The sequence below is a fragment of the Bufo bufo genome, chromosome 2, assembly GCF_905171765.1.
Source record: "Bufo bufo chromosome 2, aBufBuf1.1, whole genome shotgun sequence".
Lineage (NCBI taxonomy): Eukaryota > Metazoa > Chordata > Amphibia > Anura > Bufonidae > Bufo > Bufo bufo.
Genome location: NC_053390.1, coordinates 780,271,060 through 780,298,593, shown reverse-complemented (window position 1 = coordinate 780,298,593; position 27,534 = coordinate 780,271,060). Strand labels below are relative to the sequence as shown.

At 43.3% G+C, this 27,534-nt stretch overlaps 1 protein-coding gene across 2 annotated transcripts in view; it reads right to left on the bottom strand.

Annotated features, from left to right (window-relative positions):
* Positions 1-1,166: 1,166 nt before the first annotated feature.
* The window catches only part of SORCS2 (sortilin related VPS10 domain containing receptor 2), an 894,852-nt gene continuing 868,484 nt past the window's right edge, over positions 1,167-27,534 (bottom strand). For both annotated transcript variants that reach the window (XM_040419144.1, XM_040419145.1), the window contains exons 22-27: positions 22,632-22,744; positions 19,388-19,513; positions 11,718-11,817; positions 9,815-9,917; positions 7,041-7,198; positions 1,167-1,817 (exon numbers count right to left, since the gene is read on the bottom strand). In XM_040419144.1, coding sequence (XP_040275078.1) covers positions 1,753-1,817; positions 7,041-7,198; positions 9,815-9,917; positions 11,718-11,817; positions 19,388-19,513; positions 22,632-22,744 — 665 coding nt within the window. In that variant the 3' untranslated portion in view covers positions 1,167-1,752. The remainder of the gene's footprint in view (positions 1,818-7,040; positions 7,199-9,814; positions 9,918-11,717; positions 11,818-19,387; positions 19,514-22,631; positions 22,745-27,534) is intronic.

The window sequence follows — 27,534 nt, the reverse complement described above, 5'->3', positions numbered from 1 at the left end:
GTTCCATGGTATATCTAATGTCTTGGGAATTCTTTTGTACCCTTCTCCTGACTGATACTGTTTAACGAGATCCCTCTGATGCTTTGGAAGCTCTCTGTGGACCATGGCTTTTTCTGTGGAATGCGACTAAGAAAATTTCAGGAAAGACCAACTAGGGCAGCTGAACTTTATTTGGGGTTAATCGGAGACACTTTAAATGATGGCAGGTGTATGCTGACTCCTATTTAACATGACTTTGAATGTGATTGCTTAATTCTGAACACAGCTACATCCCCAGTTTTAAGAGGGTGTGCACACTTATGCAACCACATTATTTTAGTATTTTTTGTTTTCTTCCCTCTACCTAAAAGATTTCAGTTTGTTTTTCAATTGAGTGGTACAGTTTATAGGTCACATTAAAGGTGGAAAAAGTTCTGATTTTAGACTTTTTATATCCACTGTACAAATACAATTACCATATTTTTTGCCCTATAAGACATTTCAGCGCGTCTTATGGGGCAAATACTAATGAGCGTTTCCATTATGAAAGCAGTGTGAAGACGTTGGAGCACTGTGACTTCATGCTGTGCACGTCTGGTCACAGCACAGCGTGCGGCAGAAAGAGTCGGAAGAACAGGAGCTTGATCCCCTGGAGCAGAAGAGGTAAGTTGACTTATTGTTTTTGGAGGATCTTAGGTCTGAATGGGGATCTTAACACTGGGGGTCTGATCTGAGTGTCTGAATGGGGTCTTATTAACATGGGAGTCTGATCTGAGGTCTGATTGGGGGTCTTATTAACATGGGGATCTGATCTGAGGTCTGATTGGGGGTCTTACTAACATTGGGAGTCCGATCTGAGGTTTAATTGGGGGTCTTATTAAGATTGGGGGTCTGACTGGGGCTCTGAGCTGAGGTCTGATAAAAAAATGTTTTTGTATTTTCCTCCTCTAAAACCTAGGTGCGTCATATGGGCAGGTGCGTCTTATAGGGTGAAAAATACGGGTATATTATTGAATCATTTTGATCCATACGGAACCTGAATTTGCAGAGAACCCTTCACTCATGGATTCAATGACTTGTCTGTACTTTACTCATCAGATTGTAATAATCACTGCTATTGTCTTAATTTCTTTTTTTATTTTATTTTATTAATATTTTTCAAAGATACAAAAAATACCATTGCCCTGTGTTAATTTTGCAACGACTATACCACAGTCTGGAATGTCTTACCATTTGGTGCAGAGATCCTCCTACTTTCCGGTGCTGTAGTGAAATAGTGCAGAGACTGATCCTATGTGCAGGTATACTACTGATGTATTAATACAGTATCGTTATATCACTGTTCTTTCCCAGAGCACATTGTCTTTATACAGAAACCAGGGAGAAGGAGGAAAAGAAATGAAATGGCGGAAATATCGATATCCTAAAGTAAACTTGAATCTTGGGGGGGGGGGGGGGGGGGGTTGGAAAAAAAAAACTAGATAAGAGGTAATAAAGTGTACACATAATATGAATAGAACACAAAAATATGTTGTGGGTTACAAAGTTGCTACCAGTTAAATATGAATTGTAACAATTCGTATGAAAACGAGTCCTTCAAACATATAGGTCAATTGCTCTTCCGTAGTAGCAGACGTTTCGATATCTTCAGAACGGGTTAGAAACAACTTCTCCGATTGCTCTTACAGTCTGATAATCCAGTCTGAAGATTTACCAGGAAGAAATATTACAATATAGGGAAGAGTCTGTGACGATTGTCTCCATGTGTAAACATCAGCTAACCAGGTAGTTGTGCATTTCTCTGGAGTTAATACTTAAAACCACTCCTGAGTGATTACCTGGGAAGAAGGAAAGAAGGAGAATTATTCAATGAATTGGTCTTTCGGTCAATTAAATTAAAAAATAAAAATAAAAAAAAAGGGAAAGAAAGGGCAATTTTATCACAAGAATAAAACATGAAAAGGTGCAATAAAAAAAAAAAAAAAACGGAAAAATAAAAATCACTGTGCTCTTATCCATGGTGGCTCATGGATGTTCTGGTGAGTCGGTGGGGATCATCTATCTGTGGCCAGGTGCATTGGTCTTCCATTGGGCATTAAAGTGTAGCTCCGCTTTGGAACATCATTTTTACAGTTTTACAACTTGCTGAAAATATGTCTAAATATTTTCTCTGAATTAGGGCTCATTCACACGACCGTATATATTTTTTCCGTTTCCGTTCCTTTTTTTTTTGCGGACCGTATGCGGAACCATTAATTTCAATGGTTCCGCAAAAAAAAAAGTTACTCCGTGTGCATTCCGTTTTCCGCATGTCCATATTTCCGTTCCGCAAAAATATAGAACATGTCCTATTATTGTCCGCATTACGGACAAGGATAGTACAGTTCTATGAAGGGCCAGCTGTTACGTTCCACATAATACGGAATGCACACGGATGTCATCCGTATTTTTTGCGGATCCGTTTTTTGCGGCCTGCAAAATACATACGGTGGTGTGAATGAGCCCTTATCTTTTAGACATCTTGAGATACTTCATGTGTCCTTCTGTATACAAGAGCTGCAGCAAAAATTCTGCTGGTTGCCGCTTATCACTATGTTGACAGATTCTGACAGAAACACCTGTAATGATATTCTAAAACAGGGGTAGGCAACCTCCGGCACTACAGGTGTTGTGAAACTACAACTCCCAGCATGCATACTTGTTCTGTTCTTCTCAGAACGCCCACAAAAATGAATGGAACATGCTGGGAATTGTAGTTTCACAACAACTGGATTGCTGACCCCTACACTAAAAGATGTCCCATAGTAGAACATGTCCTCAACCTGGTGAAGAATCCAATCCAGATTTGAAACAGGTTCTCCAAGGAGATACTGGTTTTGTTCTGACAGGTTTCCCTTGTTCCTCAGTTTGAAGGGGACCTGTCATCTCCTCAAACAAAGCTGGAGCATTTTTTTCTTGAAGCTCTGGATTGTGTCATCGTTCATGGCAACTGGGCGTACCATTCCTCTTGTCAATAGGCTTTGTCCCTAAACAGTAGGAAAGTGATTGGAATGGTACAAATAGGAAGGTTAAACATGGCTAAAGTTCTGAGGAATAACCTAGGAATGGCACAGTCCAAAGGTCTAAGAAAATAATTTTTATTTCATGTGGAATAAGTGTTTACTAAAGTCAGAAGACCTGTTCAATCCTCTTTAAACATTATTCCAACTCACTGCTTATGTTGAGACCCTTTGAGACTCTTAGGAACAGGTTTTCTCAGGCACAGAGGAACATAATACCAGCCTTCAAGATCTGGTTGCAGCCAATGGGGATCCTTGCCATTCTTCTTCTGTCTGATGTTGCATGGGTGACTGCAGTTATACATAGGCTTCCTTTCTCCTGGAACAAAAATGTTTTGCTCCCCTTCTACCGGTATGGATTTTGGGGACGAGAGCCTATGTGATTGAGATTGACTCCCTTGCTCTACAACCATCCTTGCTCTTTGTTCAAGAAAAGTGCATTTCAAATATTTGTCATCTAAGTATCTGGCTGAGTGGCTTTTTGACACCCCCTGGCGCACAGCACCTTGGGTGCTTGTCCTACCAGGACACTCGGTAGCAACTGTGGGTGCAAATTGTGCACATGAAATAGTAACACTCAAGATCAGTACAAGATAAAAATTTTTAAAAAACTCATGATTATATGTAGAATTACACTGTAAAATAATGTTTTAAAGCGGAGTCTCACTTTAAGAGTGCGTATACTCTTGAGGGACAAAGGGATGGGAGTAGACATCCACCTAGCATGCCACTGACCTGCGATTGAACACTGGCAGGCATCGACAATAAAGGGACCTTGTAGCTGCTCAACAATTCTCCTCTCCCAGAAAGTGTCACTGCAAGGCAATGGTGTGGAGGAATCCCAAGGGTGGGCCGTAAAAAAACAAACAAACAAGCAAAAATAAAGTATATGGGAAAATGACGTAGAGGATGAATGAGAGCTTCTGGATGGATGCTTGATGGATGGAGGCTCAATGACATAAAGGGCCACTAAGTCGATTCCATAAAAGGTGGTTGAAGTTTCCATTAAAACAATCTTAAAGCGTACCTATTGTTACAAAATCCTAATCCCCTAGACAGTCATAGACGTGCATTTGATGTAGTGCCGCCATGTTGTGTGCAATCTGCATATTTTTATTTTTTTCATTCCCTTTATGTAAATGGCTATGTCTATGAAGTTTCTCATCCATTCAGCTCATGGTATATCAGAAGAAAAAGTCAGAGCAACCGGAGTTGCATTTTCTCTTGAAGATGTTTTTCTAGTTATCCAACTTGGCTTTCTCTATTAGAATGACTTGTACAAAGAATGTCCAGCATTAAATACTGGTCAAACGTATTGAATGCCTGAGATTCCTAATTGAGAAAGCCAGCTGGAATGACTAGCAAAACATCCTCAAGAGAAAACGTCAGTCCAGTTGCTCTGACTTGTAAATGGACATTTTACCCTTTCCATGGTTGATGAGCGTGTGGGCTCTCCCAGAGTTCTGCTGTGTGATCTCAACCAATCAGATGTCACTTCTCTCTGCCGCTCCCTCTCCTTATTCAATGAAACCCTAAGAACCTGCAGCTGCTCTTCCCTCCTCCCTCTCTTCTTCCATGTCTTCTATTCACTGTTTTACACTAGATGGATTTTTAGTGACTGAGAAGGTTTCTGAACGTTTGCAGACAGGTAATGCCTCATTCACACGTCAAGATGTATTACATTCTATTAGCTAGATTGGATAGCAGCTATAAAGTTTCACATATGCACTTGTATTACAGATACAAAAAAAAAAACTTATAACAATGCATACGCTTTAAGAACAATAAATATTTTGTTCATGTCGCCTTAATTCACCCTCATGATTATGTTCTTGCCGTATAGAAAATGGATAATTTCAGTTTTTTACGTGTTCTTTACACCCCTTGTTATATATCAGGTCGGAATGTTTTTTGTTGTTGTTGTTGTGTTTTTACTGTTTTCAGGTTTAGTGGTCCTTTAAAAGTAAATAAAATCAAGCTGTGGATTCCAATGGTTTTCTAAAAGTAACATTTAAAAAACGCTGTTTTGCAAGAGACACCGTTGGCCTTTCACTGTCTACAAGATCTACAGCAATTACTGATACAAAAAAGGAATTATTAAAGGGAATGTGTCACCTATAATACTTTTCTGCCAGTTAAAACCAGATAGAAGCACATATTCCTCTTTTTTTTTAATCTGTTTTTATTTTCTGATTGTAGATTTTTTTTAATTCTATTTCCTGAACATAATTATGGAGGCGGCCATCTTGCCTGAGCTGTTCTTTACAGCATTTAGAGAGATGCTTTACAGCAGCCACCATGGGCCATAGACACAATGGACAGGAGAGGACTTATTGACTTCTATAGGAGACTTTTGCATGCTCTATGCAGAGATCAGAAGGGAGCTGATAAGCGGTGATATCAATGACTGTAAATGGTGGATCCTGTGTTATCTATATAGAGGTGATATCTGTCATTGTCATCCTGCCTGTGGTAATAAGGAGATGGCTATTGATAAGTGGCCTGTATAGAGCTGTGATGGCTAACCGTCGGCACTCCGGTTGTGGTAAAACTATGACTCCCAAGATGTACATTGGCTTGGCTGTTCTCAGACCTCCATAGAAATGAATGGAGCATGCTGGGAGTCGTAGTTTCACCACAGCTGGAAAGTCGGAGGTTAGCCATCACTGGTATAGAGCAAGAAGTGGTGCCTAGCATTAGGCTTAGTGGTCAGTGCGGAAACTGCATGATTTTTTTTTATTATTATTAAACATAGATAGTGTCATGCAAATTTTTTTTTTAAAATCACCAAAAATTCTAAATAAAAACAAAAACATAAAAACTTGATTTAAAACAATGAGACATTCCCTTTAGGAGTTCCTTGATTCTGAAATGATGTTACAAAAGCAACCAAACACATTGCACAAAGACTAAATGATCCTATAGCACAGGCATCCTCAAACTTGCGGCCCTCCAGCTGTTGCAAAACTACAACTCCCAGCATGCCCGAACAGCCTACAGGTATCAACCTACAGCAGGGCATTGTGGGAGTTGTAGTTTTACAACAGCTGGAGGGCCGCAGTTTGAGGATGCCTGCTATAGCATCTTCCAGTTACTTACTGGTGGAACCTATACTATGGTTTCCACCCTCTTGACCAAACCAACAAATAAAAGCCATCACAAACATGAACGCCCCCATGCTACGTACAATGAGATCCGATAGCTACACGCCTAGTTAGCTAAATACATCATTACGTCCGTATTAGGACTGAGAAAAACACAAAATTATAATTTAATGGCGGATTTCGCGTGTGCTAATGAATCCTCCATAGGGAAATTGGGACCTTACAAAGAGCATGCACATCTACATAAAGTTACTATGCATAATGCTAGCACTTTAAAACACTGCCCCCAACCTGTGGCTATTCAGCTACTGCACAACTACAACTCCCACCATGGGCTAACAGCTGGAGAACACTACTACAGTTGACCCATTAGGATAGCCCCTCTCTATACGCCTTGTTAGGGCATATGGACGTCATAGAGGAGTGTCTCCTGCTTGGGATCCCCTCTATTAGCTAGATGGAGCAGTTGGAGGACTGAGCAAGGACTATTTATTTCAGGGTCCCCCATTCATTTGAACAGGCTCCATGTTATACCACATTTGTCCTGTAGTGGCCGCTGCGCAGCTTTCCAGTGATCAGCCGAGACGATCCTTTGTTACCACGTGGGAATGGCAGAATATAGGATATGTATATGGCAAGGAAATATATGGCCCAGTTAAGGCAAGAATGGGCAACGTTCACCAAGATTGTCGAACCTGTTGAGAAAGCTCACAACTGATAACTACCATCCTTATGGTTTCATAAGAAGGTTGTCAAAAGGAGAAAGGATGGAGCTCACCACTGAGAAGGTCGGAAGAGAAGTTAAAGTCTTAGTTATGGTAAGACTTGCATCTCTATGGTCTTCTTAAGCTATAGAATATTTTCTCGTCCATACATCTTCCTACCAGTTTTTCATTACCTCTTGCATTTCCTAGTGTTTGTGTGTCCAAGTCATCATCAATGAACTCCTCTCCCTGGATGATATTTTGTGTGTCTTCGCTGTGATTCACAGGACTTGTCATCTCCTGCTCCTTCTCGTTGTGCATCTGAGCATAGACGTTCCTGCCGGGTACTTTCCTGTGTCACACACATAAACCACATTAAATACCTGAAACTAGTAGATTTTTACCTTTTTGCATTGAAAATAGGACTGTGTGTACAGTATTTAGGTAGTATAAAACCATTAGGTCTAGTCTAAACATCCTAGGTCGTTGTCCATATGCATTCCAAGGGGCCCACTGGCAAGGCTAATAAAGACAAAGCTCCTTATAGATCCTTTGGATTTTCTCCTTTTCCGGCGTTTAACTCATGGAGTAGGTGACACTGCTTTACCTGGTCTCTTCAAGCCAAGATCTGCCTGCATCAAGCTTGTATAGTTTACCTTTATTTAGGTCTGTTGAAAAATGTGCCCCTGCTAGAGGGAGACATATGTATTTCCTCTGATTAGATATATTACACATTTTCTAATATTTACCTGTACTATTTATTCATGCAAACTTGAATGGTTAGAAGTCAGAATTAGCTACATAGCTACTGCCACTAGAGGGAGCTTAGGAGCTTGATGCATACTGGTTATACATTGAACTCACTGATAACTCAGTATGCAGTTCAGCTACTCCCAGTGGTATCTGCTGGCAGCTAGTGTTGCCCTAATTTAAAGGGAATGTGTCATCAGAAAATGACCTATTGTTTAATTATTTTTAGAATTTTTGGTGATTTTTTTTATTTTTCCATGTCACTATCTATATTTAAAACAATTGCATATAATCCTGCAGTTTTCACACTGACCACTAGGCCTAAAATGAATAATTAGTTATGACTTCTTGTCTTTTGATACCAGCTATATGGGACATAGACACAATGGACAGGAGCTGACCACACTGACTCCTATGGCAGATTTTTATAGGCGTGCTCTGTGACCTGTGCTGAAGTCAGGAGGGAGTAGATAAGCTGTGATATCACCTATTATGAATGATGTATGCTCTGTTATCTATACAGAGGTGTTAATTGTCATTGCAATCCTGCCTGTGGTGATCATGATAATAGCTACTGAAAAATTACCTGGACAGAACAGAAAATCATGATTTATTATTAGACCTAATGGCCAGTGTGAAAATTCCAGGATTATATACATTTTTATTAACCACTTCCAGACCAGGCTATTTACCCTCTTCCCGACCAAGTCTAATTTTGCCAATCTGATGTGTGTACCACTTTATGTGGTAATAGCTTTGGAATGCTTTTACTTATCCAAGCCATTCTAATTGAATTGTGTCACATGGTACGTCATGTTAGAGAGGTTGTCCAGGTTCAGAGCTGACCCTGGACATATCCCCATTTTCACCCAGGTAGGCCCTATGATATGAGCATCGGAGCATTTCATGCTCTGACTCTCTCCCTTGCCCTGCGCTGGATCGCGCAGGGTAAGGGATTCTTTGTTTATGTATTCACACTGCCGAGCAGAGGCTTCCATCCAGCAGTGTATTCGGTGACGTCACCGGCTCTGATGGGCGGGCTTTAGCTTTCCCATGGAGAGCACGGTACGTCACAGGATCTCCATAAAAAAGCCTTTGTCCTGCACGATTCAGGGGGGGCTGCCTGGGTAAAAATGTGGGTATGTCCAGGTTCAGAGCCCCCTTTAATGGTAAATTTGAGTCAATATGTTTTACCTTTATTTATAAAAAAATAAAAATTTACCGAACATTTTGAAAAATGTACTATTTTCTAAATTTTAATCTTTCTGCTTTCAAGGCACATAGTGATACCTCATAAAATAGTTATTAATTTTAGAAGCAGTTTTTCAAATTTTCACGAAAATTTCCAAAATCTACTTTTTTATGGACCAATTCAGTTCTGAGGAGCTTACATAATAGAAACCACCCGAGCTCTTACATTTAGACCTTTTTCTATGCCTGAAACAGGTGTAGAAAATGGTAAATGAGACGGGTCTACTGTCCCGTCGCCTTCCCTTCCCACTTTTTTAAACCTGACGTGAGAGGGGAGAAGTTGCAGATTGTGGCGCACTAATCGTCTTGGAATCTGCGCCTGAAATACGCCTAATTAAGGCATATTTTAGCATCATAAATGACCCCCTGTGTTTTTTGAGATGTGAGGTGACTAAAAATAGCAGTTTTGGCATAATTTATTTTTACAACGTTCACCTGATGGTGTAGATCATGTGATATTTTTAGAGAGCCAGAGCCAGGATGCGGACATACCAGATGTCTATTTTTTTTTTATTTTTAACAATTTTTAAATTTCCTAATTGCAGAAAATGGCACTTTTTTTTACATCTGAAACTTAAATTTTTATAAAACACTATTATTTTTTTATTTTTTTATACTTTTATTTTACACTTTGTGTCCACTATAAGGTCATACAAGACCTCTGGGGGACATTTAACATCACTTTTTTTTCATGCTGATTTCTCTTATAACTGGGGGGGTCACATAGTAGCCCCAGTTACGGGGGGAATATAACCCCCAGAAAGGCTGTACAGCATAATACTGCGCTGTACAGCCTCAGTGCAGGGCTGATCTAGGTCTAAAGTAGACCCGGCAGCTCCTGCAGTCTGGAACCGGAAGTGGAACTGGAAGCGGCATCGTGCTTCCTATCTGTATACACAGCGCACATATTACATGATAATAATATTTTGCTAATCCTTACTGGATACAAAGAATAGATGTAACTTACCTCTTGAATTTATAAAGGATGAAAGCTCCGACCGCCACAAGACAGATGGCGAATATAATCACTATAGCCCAATACCCTCCTGCTCCTGCAATCGCCCCCGACTCTGTGGAAGAAAGCATCGGTTAATGGGTGCAGTCTAATGAGCCCTAGTTGGGGTAGAAGAGTTGTATTGTGTTTGGTTATAGCACTGCGTCCTGGGGTTTTTGGGCCTTGGTCGGTAAAAGCCAACTTACTCTTTAAATTTGCAATCTCATCTCTGGAAAGAATTAGGAAGAGATTGCTGTTTTCATCACCAATAACATTTTGGGAAATTGGTAAAACGTCTTGCATATGTAAATGATAGAGCTTCCAGAACTCAGCATAACTGACAGACCAAAATATGTCACTGATAATATGGTATAATATGAATCGGTAAAAAATATAATATTGGAATACAATATGGCCTCCTTGCAGGTTTGTAGCTGGTACAGGGAGTATTAAAGGAGTATTCCAGGATTTGAATATTGATGACCTACACTCAGGATAAGCCACCAATATGACATTGGCAGGGTTCCGCCCAGGGGTTGACTTGGGAACTTAAAGTGGCCCTGGAAAAAAAAAATGGCCCCATTTTGTAGGCAGGTCCAAATGAACAGAAGGAGGGGCAACACAAGTAGGCGGGGTCAACAATACCATAGTGCAAAATACCACCCCAGCAGAACCAAATAACACAGTGTAACACTATATACTGCCCCAAGAGCTGGACTTCTGTGGTGGACATCAATAGCTCCCATCTTCTGTCCTACTCCTCCAGTTGTCTATGGATCAGGGGGCTTAGAAGGTGACAAGAGGGCATGGCCGGGTACATGAGTATCTGTTTCTCACAGCGTTAATTACTGTTGAAAGCTCATTATGTACCTGGCCAGTAGCAGAGAGGAGGACTTGGGTGGCCCCCTGGGGCATCGTCCCACCGGGAAATTTCCCTGTAGGGTCTATGGCCAATCCACCCCTGGTCCTGCCAATCAGCTGAATAAGAGTAGCGCAGAAGCTAAACAACTCTGTCCATTGTGCAGTGGACGGAGCTGGTTAATGCAGTGCTGCTCTACCGCTACTCTAAAATAAGTTTTGGAACCCCCTACGATCTGATATTCATGGTCTATCCTGAGCATAGACCATCAATATTAAAATCCTGGCCAATGCCTTTAAATGGGAAGGTTTTGGCAAACACCCCTACTTGGGTGGACCTGTAAATGGAAGCTTACTTACCTGCTTCCCGGTGCTCGCTCTCCACTCCTTCTCCTCCAGGCCTGCAGTGCTCTTCTGGGCTCCCTCACTGAAAACATCCAGTTTGACATCGCTGCAGCCAATCACTGGCCGCGGAGGAGACCAGCACCCCGTGTGAGCATTTGCCATGACATAAGAAGAGATGATCACCGCTGCAGCCAGTGATTGCCATTACCGGATGTTTACAGTGAGGAGCCAGCACCAAGAAGCAGGCAAGTAAGCTTCCCTCTACAGGTCTGGCCAAGTGGAGGGAGGGGGTTTTCCAAAACCCCCCCCATTCTTGCACAACTCCCTTTAAGGTGCTGATACACCTTCAATAGGTATCATCCAATAGCTATATCTCCTGACTCTATACACATGCACGCTCAGTTCAGGTAAACGTGTGTGTTTTCAATGAGAAGAGAGGAGACAGCTGCTGTCAAGACACCTCTGGAGGCTGCTTAACTTCAATGCCCCCGATCCTACTGTCCCCCAAACTGATGATGTTGGGAGCTCCATATACACATCACATTGTCGGCAGGTCCCAATTACATAAAAGGAAGAAAATGTATATATAATAGGGATTTGATGAACTAGGTGACCCATAATGGTTGTCTTTAGTGGAAAAAAAACTGTAAGATACTTAAAAATAAGGGTTTACCTGATTCGGAATCACTTAATGTTACTAAAACCCAAAATCCGCCTCTGAGGAAGAACGTGATATTATGTGCATTCAGGGCCTGTTTTATCACCAATATCCTCTAGAAGAAGAAACAAGGAAAATGATGTCAGTGTTGGATTAATATCACGTTTCTCCCATTATAAAGAAATATATAAAATCACCAATCAATGAGCTGTGGTATCTGCACCATTATTTCCAGGGTGCTGGTCAGAAGCAACAGGGTTATTAGAAGTTGTAGGCTTAGTTTTCAGGTTGCTTTTGAAAGTTTGTATAGTGGGAGGAGAGTGTAAAGTTCTGGGGCAGTGGTTCCAGAGCATTAGGGATGCTCCTAAGAAAACTTGAAGATAATTGTGCGAGAAGCAGACAAGTGGAGAGGAAAGAAGGAGGTCTTGAGAGGATCGGCAATGGTCAGTCTTGGTCACCAAGATGTGATTGTGCTCTCGGGATCAGTGGGATCCAGCCAGGAAGTGGGGGCTATAGGGGGTGCAGAGGTAGCAGTCGCTACCGGGACCAGGAGCCTGAGGGGGCCCAACGACCCTTGTGCCACATAAGAAGACACCAGTATTATAGCAAATGCATACTGGTCAAGTTGCCAGCTGGAGGGAAGGGGTTAGGTCAGGAATTTGTCATGGGGGGAGGAAGGTGCCCTTTCAATTTTTGCCTCAGGCAGCATGAAGGCTATGTGCTTCCCTGCCCCTGGCCACAAAGCACTGAGGAAAGGGGGGCCCAATCTGAACTCTTGCACCAGGGCCCATGAGCCTTTAGCTGCGCCCCCGGAATCCAGCCCATATCTGCTTGTATCATGTAACACTGGGCTGCTATAGAAAACTAGTGGGAAAAAAATATAAAATTAAGATGTTCCCCGTTCCGACCTTCTGAGGAACACATTGTGTTACATGGAAACAAAATTAAATTAATAAAGGAAAATCGCACATATAGCAAATGCAAACGTTCCATACATAAAAGTGATTATGTCGGGGAAGTCTGCAGCCAGTCAGACATTTCCCAGGTGGAGGCTGAAGTCATACACAGTTTGGCTCCACCAGAGCAGGAGCCACTTTTACAGTTATGTTTATGGCTCGAAACATCAAGTGATGATCATGTCTGTAAAGCGCTGCGGAATATGTCAGTACTAGATACGTGAGTAAAAGGAATAAAAATGAAGATGGAGGTCCTAAGTCAGAAACGCCCTTTTATGATGTCCATATGCCCTAAAAGGATATATAGACATGGACATTTACTGTCAGATGTCATAGCTGCTATACGTACGTATGTAAAAAAAATAAAAACCTAAATAGTAAAAAAAAAAAATAATAATAATTTAAATATTACTATTAGGGTCCATTCACACGACCGTATTTCTGGGTCCGCATCTGTTCCGCAATTTTGCGGACCCATTCATTTCAATGGGCCGCAAAAGATGCGGACAGATGTGCTGTCCGCATCTGTTGTTCCGTTCCGCGGCCCCGCAAAAAAAAACAGAACATGTCCTATTCTTGTCTGCAATTGCAGACAAGAATAGGCAACTCTACCATAGGGCTGGCCGTGTGCGTTCTGCAAAATGCGGAACGCACACGGCCAGTACATGTGTTTTGCGGATCCGCAATTTGCGGACCGCAAAACACTTATGGTGGCGTGAATGTACCCTTACTGTGAAGTCGGCTGATTGTTACATTATAAAAAGGAATGAAACCCATCAGCTAACGTTTTAATTAAATTTATTTTCCGGGCTTTCAATTTCAAACGTATCTGCTAAATGCAAAAATGTGAAAACAACAACAGAAGCAGAAAATGTAAAATTAAAAAATAAAGAGATAGAAAATAACCATTTCCCATTGTTATTTTGAAAGTTGACGCCACATCCATATTTATAACATTCTTAATTCATTATTTAGCATCTTTCAATAAATCTACCGCCACACAATGGAAATAAAAAAGATCGTCGCAATCACGAGGGTCTGCAAAGCAAAGCGGTAATCCCTCCGTTCATTCATCTTTCTGCAGATAAGGAAGTGATTACCTGAAACAATATCGCGGCGGCGGTGAATTATTAATGCCTTCCACTAACTGCAGCGTCATTATACAATCAAAATATAATTACGATAGGATCAGATAAAAACAAAGCTTCAAACGGATTCATCCCATTATCAACAGCAAGCGTTCAATTAATCTCCGCAACAAAGGACTGTAACGAGTACAGTACACACACGAGGACGCAGTGCGCATATATTAACTCCAGCCGAAGTATTAATGGCTCCTGTCAGCATTTAATTTACTTGTACCCGCCGGAAGCTTTCAGCCTCACAACAATACACTTTGGGGGTCATTTATTAAGCAGAAAAGCGCCTAAATTAGGCGTATTTCTGGCGCGGATGGTGGGCCGGCAGGCCTTTCTCATTTACTATTTTCTACGCATGGTCTAAATGTAAGAAAGCGAGGAAGCCATCTTACATTTAGGAGTGGCGGAAGATCTGCCGAAGTTATGGAGAGGCCGGCGGCTCTTCATAACTTAACTTAATTTTTGCTCCCCCCCCCCCTTTAACCTCTTCCGGACATGCACCGTACATTTATGGCACGGCCGGCAAAGAATTCCGGACGAGCGCCGCCAAAGCCCCAACAAGCTGTGCTCCCTCGATCAGCAGCAGGGGCCATGCTGTATCCGCCAGAATCACCGGAAAAAAGCAGATGCCGGCGTATTAACCCCTTAAGTGCTGGGGTCAATGCAGATCGACACATATAAGGGTTTTGTAGAGGGAGGGGGCTCCCTCTCTGACCCCATGGCCCCCTGTGCTGCAATGAAAGGGGGCCGATAGCTGCAGGCCTCAGGGACTAGCTACAGAGCCCTATGAAGCCCAGGCTGGGTCCAATAGGCACACTGTCAGGACAATGTAGTACAATACTGCTGCAATGTTTCTGTAAACTACAGAATCAGGGTAATCCCTATTGAGGTTTGTTCGGCTGTTAACCCTTGCTGTGTTACAGGGGGAAAAAATGATTAAAATGGAAAATCTACAAGACTTGTCAAATTTTTGAATTTCATCCCATTTTGCTTTAATTTCTGTGGAACACCTAAAGGGTTAACACCTTTTTTAAAAATTCGTTTTGAAAATGTTCTTGAAATTTTTGAAAATTGCTTTTCAAGTTCTAAGCTTTCTAACGTGCTAAAAAAATAAAATGACATTTACAAAATGATGCCGACATAAAGTAGACATCTGGGGAATGTTAGTTAATAACTGTTTTATGAGGTACCACTACAGTATCTGTCTTAGGCCTCATGCACACGACAGTATTTTTTCACGGTCCGCAAAACGGGGTTCCGTTTTTTCCGTGATCCGTGACCGTTTTTTCGTCCGTGGGTCTTCCTTGATTTTTGGAGGATCCACGGACATGAAAAAAAAAGTCGTTTTTGGTGTCCGCCTGGCCGTGCGGAGCCAAACGGATCCGTCCTGAATTACAATGCAAGTCAATGGGGACGGATCCGTTTGACGTTGACACAATATGGTGCAATTTCAAACGGATCCGTCCCCCATTGACTTTTAATGTAAAGTCAGGAGTTAATATACCATAGGATCTGAGTTTTCTCCAATCCGATGGTATATTTTAACTTGAAGCGTCCCCATCACCATGAAAACGCCTCTATGTTAGAATATACCATCAGATTTGAGTTAGATCGTGAAACTCAGATCCGACAGTATATTCTAACACAGAGGCGTTCCCATAGTGATGGGGACGCTTCAAGTTAGAATATAATGAGAACTGTGTACATGACTGCCCCCTTCTGCCTGGCAGCACCCGATCTCTTACAGGGGGCAGTGATCCGCACAATTAACCCCTCAGGTGCTGCACCTGAAGGGGTTAATTGTGCATATCATAGCCCCCTATAAGAGATCAGGGGCTGCCAGGCAGCAGGGGGCAGACCCCCCTCCCTCCCCAGTTTTAATTTCATTGGTGGCCAGTGCGGCCCCCCCCTCCCTCCCTCTATTGTATTATTTTCATTGGTGGCACAGTGTGCGGCCCCCCCTCCCTCCCTCTATTGTATTATCATTGGTGGCCAGTGTGCGCCCCCCCGGCCCCCCCTCTATTGTATTAATAACATTGGTGGCCAGTGTGCGGCCTCCCCTCTCCCCCGCCCCCCCCCCGATCATTGGTGGCAGCGGAGAGTTAGAAGCATCATACTTACCTGCGAGCTGCGATGTCTGTGACCGGCCGGGAGCTCCTCCTACTGGTAAGTGACAGGCGGCGCATTGCTTAATGATCTGTCACTTACCAGTAGGAGGAGCTCCCGGCCGGTCACAGACATCGCAGCTCGCAGGTAAGTATGATTCTTCTAACTCTCCGCTGCCACCAATGATCGGGGGGGGGGGAGGCCACACACTGGCCACCAATGATATTAATACAATAGAGGGGGGGCCGGGGGGGCGCACACTGGCCACCAATGATAATACAATAGAGGGAGGAAGGGGGGGTCGGGGGGGCCCGCACACTGTGCCACCAATGAAAATAATACAATAGAGGGAGGGGGGCGGGGGGGCTGCACACTGTCCCACCAATGAAAATAATACAATAGAGAGAGGGAGGGGGGCGGGGGGGGCCGCACTGGCCACCAATGAAATTAAAACTGGGGAGGGAGGGGGGTCTGCCCCCTGCTGCCTGGCAGCCCCTTATCTCTTATAGGGGGCTATGATATGCACAATTAACCCCTTCAGGTGCAGCACCTGAGGGGTTAATTGTGCGGATCACAGCCCCCTGTAAGAGATCGGGTGCTGCCAGGCAGCAGGGGGCAGTCATGTACACAGTTCTCAGTATATTCTAACTAAAAGCGTCCATCACTATGGGAACGCCTCTGTGTTAGAATATACTGTCGGATTTGAGTTTTCACGAAGTGAAAACTCAGCTCTGAAAAAGCTTTCATACAGACGGATCTTCGGATCCGTCTGTATGAAAGTAACCTACGGCCACGGATCAAGGACGCGGATGCCAATCTTGTGTGCATCCGTGTTCTTTCACGGACCCATTGACTTGAATGGTTCCGTGAACCGTTGTCCGTCAAAAAAATAGGACAGGTCATATTTTTTTGACGGACAGGAAACATGGATCACGGATGCGGCTGCAAAACGGTGCATTTTCCGATTTTTCCACGGACCCATTGAAAGTCAATGGGTCCGCGAAAAAACACAGAAAACGGCACAACGGCCACGGAAGCACACAACGGTCGTGTGCATGAGGCCCTAGGCTTCATGCACACCACCGTTCCGTTTTTTTGCGGTCTGCAAATTGCGGATCCGCAAAACACGGAAGCCGCCCGTGTGCCTTCCGCAATTTGCGGAAGGGAACAGGCGGCCCACTGTAGAAATGCCTATTCTTGTCCGCAAAACGGACAAGAATAGGACATGTTATATTTTTTTTTGCGGGGCCACGGAACGGATCGACGGATGCGGACAGCACACGGAGTGCTGTCCGCATCTTTTGCGGCCCCATTGAAGTGAATGGGTCCGCACCCCCGAGCCACAAAAACTGCGGCTCGGATGCGGACCAGAACAACGGTCGTGTGCATGAGGCCTTAAAAGCAGAGAAATTCTAATTTAGAAAATTTCGATTTGGGAATTTATCAAAATTGTCCATAAATATTGCATTTTTTAAATAAATAAAGGTAAAACTTATCGACTCAAATTTACCACTAACGTGAAGTACAATGTGTCGAGAGAAAACAATCTCAGAATGGCCTGGAACAGTAAGTAGATCCAATAAAGTAATAATAATAGTAGATCCAATAAAACGGTAAGTAGATGTGTGTCTGGCTGTGTTGGGCTACTGGTAGTAGTAGTGGTGGCTGTGTAGGGGTGATGCTAGTAAAAATAGGGGGATTAGCAGCAAGGAGTAGCATCTGCAGCAGCCATACGGTACGGAACATGATGGTAGGCAGGCAGACAGCGGCAGTGGCATGATGGAGCACCATCAGCAATGGTAGATCTATTGATCGGCCTCAGCCAGAGAAAAGTTAAAATTATCACAGACCAACGCCTGATTTATTCAAAAGTGATGTTTTGGACACTGGCACAGGACACCTTGGTCTATTTGGGTGTGACGATGCCACCTGCCGCACTGAAAACCCTCTCTGAGATGACATAGGAGGCTGAACTAGACAGTACGGAGAGGGCATACTGGGCCAGATATAAAGAGGACAGGAATAAGGAAGGTTTAGGCCTCTTTCACACGGGCGTCCCGGATTTGCTCCGGATGCGTCACATGTGCATTGTGGGAAAGCCGCGCAAGTAGGCACGCAATTGCAGTTAGTTTTAACTGCGATTGCGTTCCGATGTTAGTTTTTTTTCCGCGCGAGTGCAATGCGTTTTGCACGCAAGTGAGAAAAAACTGATTGTGGTACCCAGACCCGAATCCGGACTTCTTCACTGAAGTCCGGGTTTGGGTTAGGTGTTCTATTCATTTTATTATTTTCCCTTATAACATGGTTATAAAGGAAAATAATAGCATTCTGAATACAGAATGCAAAGTAAACTGTGGATTGACGGGTTAAAAAAAACCAATAATAATAATTCACCTCATCCACTTGTTCCCGCAGCCGGCATCGTCTTCTTTCTTCTTCTTTCAGGACCTGCAAAAGGACCTTTGATGACATAATCTATCTTCATTCAGCAGGACCTGCGCTGACATCACCGTGCTCACCACGTGGTGAGCGCGATTACATCATCAAAAGGTCCTTTTGCAGGTCCTGAAAGAAGAAGAAAGAAGAAGATACCGGCTGCGCTAACAAAAGGATGAGGTGAGTTAATTTTTTTTATTTTTTAACCCCTCAATCCACAGTTTACTTTGCATTCTGTATTAAGAATCCTATTATTTTCCTTTATAACCATGTTATAAGGGAAAATAATACAGTGAATTTACTTTAATGGAGTCCGGGGTTGCTTTCATCCCTATAATCTCCTGGCAACCATGCGTGAAAATCGCACCGCATCCGCACTTGCTTGCGAGTTTCACGCAGACCCATTCATTTCTACGGAGCCTGCGTTGCATGAAAAATGCAGAATATAGAACATGCTGCGATTTTCACGCAGCGCACAAGTAATGCGTGAAAATCACCGCTCATCTGAACAGCCCCATTGAAGTGAATGGGTCCGGATTCAGTGCGGGTGCAATGCGTTCACCTCAAGCATTGCACCCGCGCGGAAAATTCTCGCCCGTGTGAAAGGGGCCTTAGAGTCATGTTCTCTCGTGGTGCCCTAAGGAGGGGGATAGAACAAACTCGCTCTGTCTGGCATACAGCCGTCATAGGGAATGAGGGTGTTTTACTATACTTACATAACATCCCCGTGTTATATGTCCTGCTTGCTTTATTGAGGACGATTCCATGTTCTGGCCACAGACTGCTCGCTTCCCCTCCGTCGCCCCATAATTCACCAATATTTCATTGAAGAGCAATTTAATATCTGCTTATCGGCGGTTTTAATGCATTGGGCGCCAGGGAGAAGGGAAGCAGCAGGATTTACAGGCCAGGAAATATTCATGTCATAACAGTGTTCACGTAACAAACTGTGATATTCTCCCGAGGTCTGTCCTTCTGCCCGGTCAGTGATGAGTGGAGGCTTCGCGGGACAGTGGACTGATTTACAGCTAGCGCCTCTATACTGTACCTTGTCAGTGGGAACGCTCCTCTTCCTCCTTAGTTGATTTGATGGCGGTAGTAGGTATAAGTCAGCCGTGGTCGGTAAGCCTGGTTTCACCACTGTCACAAGAGTTTGCCGAGGAATATCAGTTTCCTGCAAATTTTTGAAAAAAAAAAAGAAAAAGTCACGTGGATTACATTTCCATCACATACGTAGAAGGGCAAGTGTGAAAAGGGCGTATTTTTGGTGGCGGGTAGGACATAGCTACAGAAATGTTGTATGGACGGTAGTGAATTTGACGCAATTACTACATTTCTGCATATATCCGCCAAATACTGTCAGCTGAACTAGAAAAGAACATGGAGCATTGAAATAAAGGGCAGCAGCAACATTCAAAGGTAGTAAAGGGACTGTCCCATGAAAAATATTCTACATTTTTCAAACCAGCACCTGGATCTGAATATTTTTTTAATTGCATGTAATTAAAAATTTTGTATTATAGCCACTGAAATCTATCTGTACAGCGCCACCTGCTGTTTGCTTTTTTTTCAAATTTCTCTGTCCTGCTCACTGGGATGGAAGCACACGCTCAGTTCTATCCTTCAACTGCCACCAGCTGCAGCAGAAAGGACATGCCCCCTAAACTTCCAGCTGTAGCAGAGCAACTGGAGCAGTGAATGTGGAGATCTCTGGGTCCATGTGAGGTACAGGGCTGGTTCTAGCTTGGTTAGAAAGAGATTGTCATGTACTATATGATGTCAGATTTTCATTTTTTTTTACATTACTCGTGGGATACATTTTTCAAACCAGCACCTGGATCTGAATATTTTTGTAATTGCATGTAATTAAAAATTTAGTATAGCCACTGAGGTATTCACTGAAATCTATCTGTATAGCACCACCTGCTGTTTTCTCCTTTTCTAATTTCTCTGTCCTGCTCACTGAGACGGAAGCACGCGCTCAGTTCTAGCCTTCAACTGCCGCCAGCTGCAGCAGAAAGGACATGCCCCCTAAGCTGCCAGCTGTAGCAGCGCAACTGGAGCAGTGAATGAGGATATCTCTGGATCCATGTGAGGTACAGGGCTGGTTCTAGCTTTGTTAGAAAGAGATTATCATGTACTATATGATGCCTGAGCTTCATATTTTAGTCATGGGGAGAACCCCTTTAAAAGCTTCTGTTTGGAAGATTGGAGTCTGTGATGGTTTAAAACTTCTACAGGGCTGAATCCCGCACAGTATATCCTCTGACAAGAATGAAAACCGACCTGTAACTCACATCTTTGGAGACGAGAATCACACATTTTTTAATCAAATTTCCAAATAAACATTAGTCCAGCCGGTTTAGCGGAGCAGATCTGCCAAGGCAGCGAAATCTGCATATCAATCATGTGGCTGGTTTATATCTGGGGCACAAAACCAAATAATAAAGTCTCACATAATGAAACTTCCTCATCATCTGTCAGTATGTACTGCCGGAAAGAATATGAAGCCCCGGCTGGTGTACGCCCGCAGCAGGAAATATGTGATATCGGGTCCAGGATGAATATTTATCCGTTCTGTAATGTCATTTCATTATTTTATAACGAGAGGTTACAAATTAGACTTCCTGCTCGTGGCGCGGCCTGTACGTTCACAGGGTATTAATGGGTCTGTGATACGCACTTTATAGTGAGGCGCTGTATTCTCATCTAGAAGCAGGGTCGGACCGGGGTTCCTTGGGCCAAACAGAGAAAATTATTCTTGGGGCCCAACCTCCCATATCATCAATAGTCTAATAGGGTTTGACACTAAGAAACAGATACTATTGGCAATTTATTGTCTCTGAAGATAGCTCCAAATGTTTCTTCTCCTGGACCTTTGGCGCCCACTATGTTATCGGAGCCTGGCCCACCGGAGGGTTCTCCGGTGGGCCAGTCCCACACTGTCTAGAAGCAATACCAGCTTTGGTAATGGCTCTGAAACATCTAGGAGCACAGTGTACTGAGGATTTGGAGCTCAATATCAGAAAGAAAAAACTCTGACCCCGATATAAACAGGATATGAAGTTCATCAGCAGAGAATTTTGGATCTGAAAACAATAGAATGATCAAAGCTGGACTTTTATCTATTTCAAGATGTCTGTTTGCTGCAAAAAACATATTTTTTGTCTGTGTCCGTTTTTTGCAGCCCTTATACAGAACCATTCATTTCAATGGGTCCGCAAAAAAATGGAAATGACTCCGTGTGCATTCCGTATTCGTATGTCCGCAAGTCCGTTCCGCCCAAAAAATAGAACATGTCCTATTCTTGTCCGTTTTGTGGACAAGGAAAGGCATTGTTACAATGGATCCGCAAAAAATACGGACGGAACACGGATGTCACCTTTTGCGGGCCACAAAATACATACGGTCGTGTGCATGAGCCCTTAATGGGAACATGCATGTGTATATCCAGGGGCTGATAACTTGCACAGATCTATTACTGAGTGTTCGCTACAGCTGTATCCAATCTAGGTGAATACATTGTCAATTCTCTCATGTATTGATAGCTTGCTACAATGTATCAGTGCAGGCAAAGTACATCAGCCTAGAGTCAAGAGGATTGTCTACACCGGATCAATCTAAAATTGTAACCTTTCCATCAGGGGTGCCCCGCCAATGAGGCCTGGTGAGGCAGCATCTTGTAGGGGCAAGAGGGGGGCAGCGGAAGGGCCATGGGCAATGAGCGCTTTCATTGTGGCGAAGGGGTTAGGTTAAGAAATTGGCATTCGGGGGGGGGGGGGGGGGGGCGCTGTTTCAGTTTTCGCCTCAGGCAGCAGAAAGGCTAGGTGCGCCCCTGCTTTCCATATATAAGATTTCAGTCTCTGGATGCAGACAACAAGCAGAGATCTTGAAAATGGTAAGGACCTGAAAAGTCGTGCTTCATTGACAGTTGTACGTGTTGTGCTTCCACTGCCAGCTATGAGCAGAGACGATCAGCACTCGGATGCGTCAGTAATAGAGGTGGACGTAATGGATGTAACTCTACGAGGCCGGAATATGGCTCTGGAATGGCTTCATTTGATCCCATTCAGGTGCTTTCGGGTGATTATCTTGACAGTCACAGTTACAGACAACTGAGTGAATCATGGAAGCTCCTCTGCTATTATAACACACCAAAATTCGATTTCAGATATACAAAGACACAGGGCCAAATCTGCTCAACACAAAAACTGGGAAGGGGTCGAGTGGTCTGGAAGAGAATTGAAACGTTGCCGTCATTTTGCTGAGACTTGATCTATATCCCCGTGTACCTTTGCAAGGAGTCGTGTTACTATTTGTCCAATGTCTTCTCTCCACTCTGGGATGTTGGGATTATACATGTCCAGGTGTCTGCTGAACGTGAGTGGAAGAACCTGGTATTCATCTGAAAGATATTACATTCATAAAGAGCCATGAGACAGAAAACGTTCAGGTCGGAAAAGAAAACGAAGTCAACTAAGACAAACGTTGGTTGGTGGCCCCAGTAGACGTGTTACATTTTCATTCACAAAATTGTGACAGTAACTGCCTAATTGTCAACAGTGATGATTTTCACTAGAGATGAGCGAATCGAATCCCACGAAGTGTAAGTCGATCCGAATTTCAGGATAAATTCGATTCGCCTAATTTCCTCGTGCTTCGTGTCAGCGAATCGATTTAACCTGAAATAGTATAAAAAACAAAAAAATTCTAACTTACCGTCTCCATTTGCTCGCGACGGGCCGCCAGCCTCCATCTTGCTTGAAGATCTCGGCCGAAATCCCGTGCGGTGCGAGATTACATCATCACGCCCGGCCGGCGTGATGACATCATACGTCACCACGCCAGCCGGCGTAATGACGTAATCTCGCACCGCACGGGATTTCAGCTGAGCTCCTCAAGCAAGATGGCGGCGGCCGGCCCGTCGCGAACAAATGGAGGCGGTAAGTTTGATTTTGTAAGTTTGAATTATTGTTCATTTTACACTCAGATGTCGCGATCATGTAGGAACGTGGCATCTGAGGGGTACAATAACAGGGGCGGCGCTATCGCAGCTCCCTGTCATTGCCCCCGCTACTTACAAAAAAAATGCGCTTCGTGACGAAGTAATTCGCTACAAAGCGAATTGTTTTGTAAAATTCGGCAAAGCAGCCGAATCAAATTTTCAATACATTTGCTCATCTCTAATTTTCACCTTTCCTCTAAGGGTCCATTTACACGTCCGTATGTGTTTTGCGGATCCGCAAAACACGGACACCGGCAATGTGCGTTCCGCACTCTCATAGAACTCTCAAGAATAGGACATGTTCTATTTTTTTGCGGAACGGAAGTGCAGATCCGCAAATGCGGACAGCACATTCAGGCCTAATTGAAAATGAATGGGTCCGCACCTGTTCCGCAAAATTGCGGACCCATTTTGCGGACGTGTGAATGGACCCTAACTGGACAGTAAAAGGGATGGCATTTAGGCTAATTTGACTTAACAGGGTTGTTTCTGGTACAAATTGGGGACATTCCTGAGTGGATCGGGGGAGCTGGTCATATTCCAAGGGATTGAAACAGTGCAACTCTTCTCCATGGGTTACAGTACCGGTCAAAAGTTTGGCCATACTTTTTCATTCCATATGTTTTTTTCTTTCTACATTGTAGGTTCATATTGAAGACATGAACATGATGAAGGGACACGTATGGAATTAAGTAGTTTTATATTTTAGCTTTTTCCAGTAGTCTCCTTTTGATGACAGCTTTGCACACTCTTGGCATTCTCTCAATCAGCTTCATGAGGTAGTCACCTGGATGGTTTTCAGTTAACAGGTATGCCTTGTCAAGATTTAATTTGTGGAATTTCTTGCCTTCATAATGTGTTTGAGACCTTCAGTTGTGTGGTGCAGAGGTAGGTCTGGTACACTGTACCATATAGTGTTTAGTCCTATTCTACTACAGTTCTAATCCACATCATGGCAAAAACCACTCAACCAAGAGAAACGACAATCCATCATTACTCTAAGACATGAAGGTCAGTCAATGCAGGATATTTCCAGAACTTTGAAGTGCAGTCATAAAAACCATCAAATGTTATGATGAAACTGGCTTTCATGAGGACTGCCACAGGAAAGGAATACCAAGAGTCACCTCTGCTGCAGAGGAAAAGGTCATTACAGTTACGGTACCAGCTTCAGAAACCGAAAATTAGCAGCACCTCAAATTAGAGCCTACGTAAATGTTTCACAGAGATCAAGTAAAAGACACATCTCAACATCTACTGTTCAGAGGAGACTTCAAGAATTGGTCATATTGCTGCAAAGAAGCCACTACTGAGGAAAAACAAGAAGAACTCGTTAGGTTAAGAAACACAAGGAATGGACATTAGATCATTGGAAATCTGTACTTTGGTCTGATGAGTCAAAATTTTAGATTTTTGGATCCAACCTCCATGTTTTTGTGGGACGCAGAAAAGGTGAGCTGATGGTTTCTACATGTGAAGCATGGAGGAGAAGGTGTGATGATGTGGGGGCGCTTTACAGGTAACACTGTTGGTGATTAATTCAAAACTCAAGGCACACCTAACCAGCATGGCTACCTCAGTTGTGACATGCCATCCCATCTGGTTTTCAACAGGATAATGACCCCAAACACACCCAAGAAGGAGAGTGTCAAATAACATGGCCTCCACAATCAACACTTCTGGGAAGTGCCTCAAGACTATTGGAAAACCATTCCAGGTGAGGACCTCATAAAGCTGATGGAGACAATGCCAAGAGCGTGCAAATGTGTCGTCAAAGCAAAAGGGGCGAATCTAAAATATAAAACTGATTCTGGTTGGCTTAAAACTTTTCTGTTTATACTTGTTCCTTCATCATGTTCATGTCTTCTATATGAATCTACAATGTAGAAAGAAAAAAAATGTAAATGAGAAGTTTAGGTATCAGACATAGCACATGGACAAGATTGTACAATTTAGTGAAAAAACGGACTCATTTTCAAAAGTCATAAACTCTGATATGATAGCAGAGATAATAGAACCAGTGCTCACTGATGTATTTGACATCTGACACATGTGTGATATTCCCTGGTGGCCCAGTGGCAAAAACACAAAGAGTCCAGTGGAAAAAAAAGGTCACAACATTAACAACCAATATACATATACACAAAGCAGCGACAGGGGGCAAGTTGGCAATGCGAGTATTAGGACAGTGCCTGAAGTCCATGACCAGAGGGACGGAGCATGGTGTCTGATCTGCAGGTAACAGGTTATAGAGCAGAAGGAGCTGAGCAGATTGATATATATTGTAGAAAAGATTCAGCATAACCTGTATTTTACTAAAGGGGTTTTCCGAGTCTTTAAAGGGGTTTCCGGGCTTTTTCTATTGATGACCTATCTCTTCCAGCTGCGGACAGGTAGAGAGAAGGGAGATGGCACATGCACACGCCGTCTACTCATACAGCCGGGTGTCGGACCCCAGCCAATCTGATATTGATGACCTATCCTGAGGATAGAAAAAGCCCGGGCAACCCCTTCAATACTGATGACCTATCCTCTAGTCATCAGTATCTGATCGGTGGGGTTCCGACACCTGGCACCCCTGCCGATCAGCTGTTTGAGAAGGCAGTGGCGCTTGCAGTAGCGCCGTGGCCTTCTCACGGCTTTCCCTAGGTCGAGTGACGACACGTTCATCGGTCACGTGGCCTAGGCACAGCTCAGCTTTATAGAAGTGAGTGAGGGTTAAGCTGCAATACCAAGCACAGCCACTATACAATGTGCGGCGCTGTGCTTGGTGAGCAGGGAAAAGGCTGTGGTGCTCACAGGAGCACTGGTGCCTTCTCAACAGCTGATCGGCGGGGGTCCCAGGTGTTGGACCCCACCGATCAGATACTGATGACCTCTCCTGAGTATTAGGCTACAGTAGGTGTACACGACGACATGTGTCGCGTGACACAGGGCACAACTACACTACACTCCTGAGGAAAGGTCATCAGTATTAGGCTAGGTCTACACGACAACATTTGTCGCGCGACATTTTGTCGCACCAATGTCGCGTGACAATATTTATAATGGTAGTCTATGGTGTCAAACTGCGACATTCGACATGCGAGATGCATTCGAGATGGATTTTTCAACGACTGTCACGTCGCAGTCGCAGCATGACGCATGTCGCAGTGCGACACCACAGACCACCATTATAAAAATTGTTGCGCAACATTAATGTCGCGCGACACATGTTACAGTGTAGTTGTGCCCTGTGTCACGCGACGTCGTGTAGACCTAGCCTTAAAGTCTCAGAGAAACCCTTTAAACCTCTGATCTTTGTATACTTAGGGGTCCAGTGTCCGGTCCCACATAAATAGATGTCAATCGTTAATTCGGACACCTACAGGACTCTTAAGCATAGAACGAGCAGAGATTTAAGTGAGTATAATACAAGTTCTACTGAATATTTTTCTACAAAACTATATATCAATCCACTCAGCTCATCCTGCTGTATAGTAGTTAGTAAGTGACCCACGAAGCACAGGGCCCATTTAATTAACCCTCATCCAGTAATGATCTGCTATGATAAATTCAAGTACTGTGTGATTTTTCATTCTGTCTTATGGTTTGAACATTTTATATAAGAGATTATTATTGCAGTTATGTACTTGTATATTACATATGACCCTTGTTCTATTTCGCCCAAGGCTAACACAAGATCATTCATTCCAATAGACAATATGAATTACTGCTGTATCCTCATACATGACATATAGAATCTCCAACCAAAGGCTCAAAAAAGTCTGCTGCTGGCGCTAAGGATATGTATTGTGAGTACTGGACAATACTGGTAACCATGGAAACACTATACGAACTGCAACAACAGTCTCCATGGTTACAGACTGTCCATACATGATCATATCTTTCCAACATGTCTGACAACTATCAGCAGCAGCATACTTGTATAAATGTATAGGGGACTTCTGAACATGATTTTACATATACAGTTGCAAGAAAAAGTATGTGAACCCTTTGGAATGATATGGATTTCTGCACAAATTGGTCATAAAATGTGATCTGATCTTCATCTAAGTCACAACAATAGACAATCACAGTCTGCTTAAACTAATAACACACAAAGAATTAAATGTTACCATGTTTCTATTGAACACACCATGTAAACATTCACAGTGCAGGTGGAAAAAGTATGTGAACCCCTAGACTAA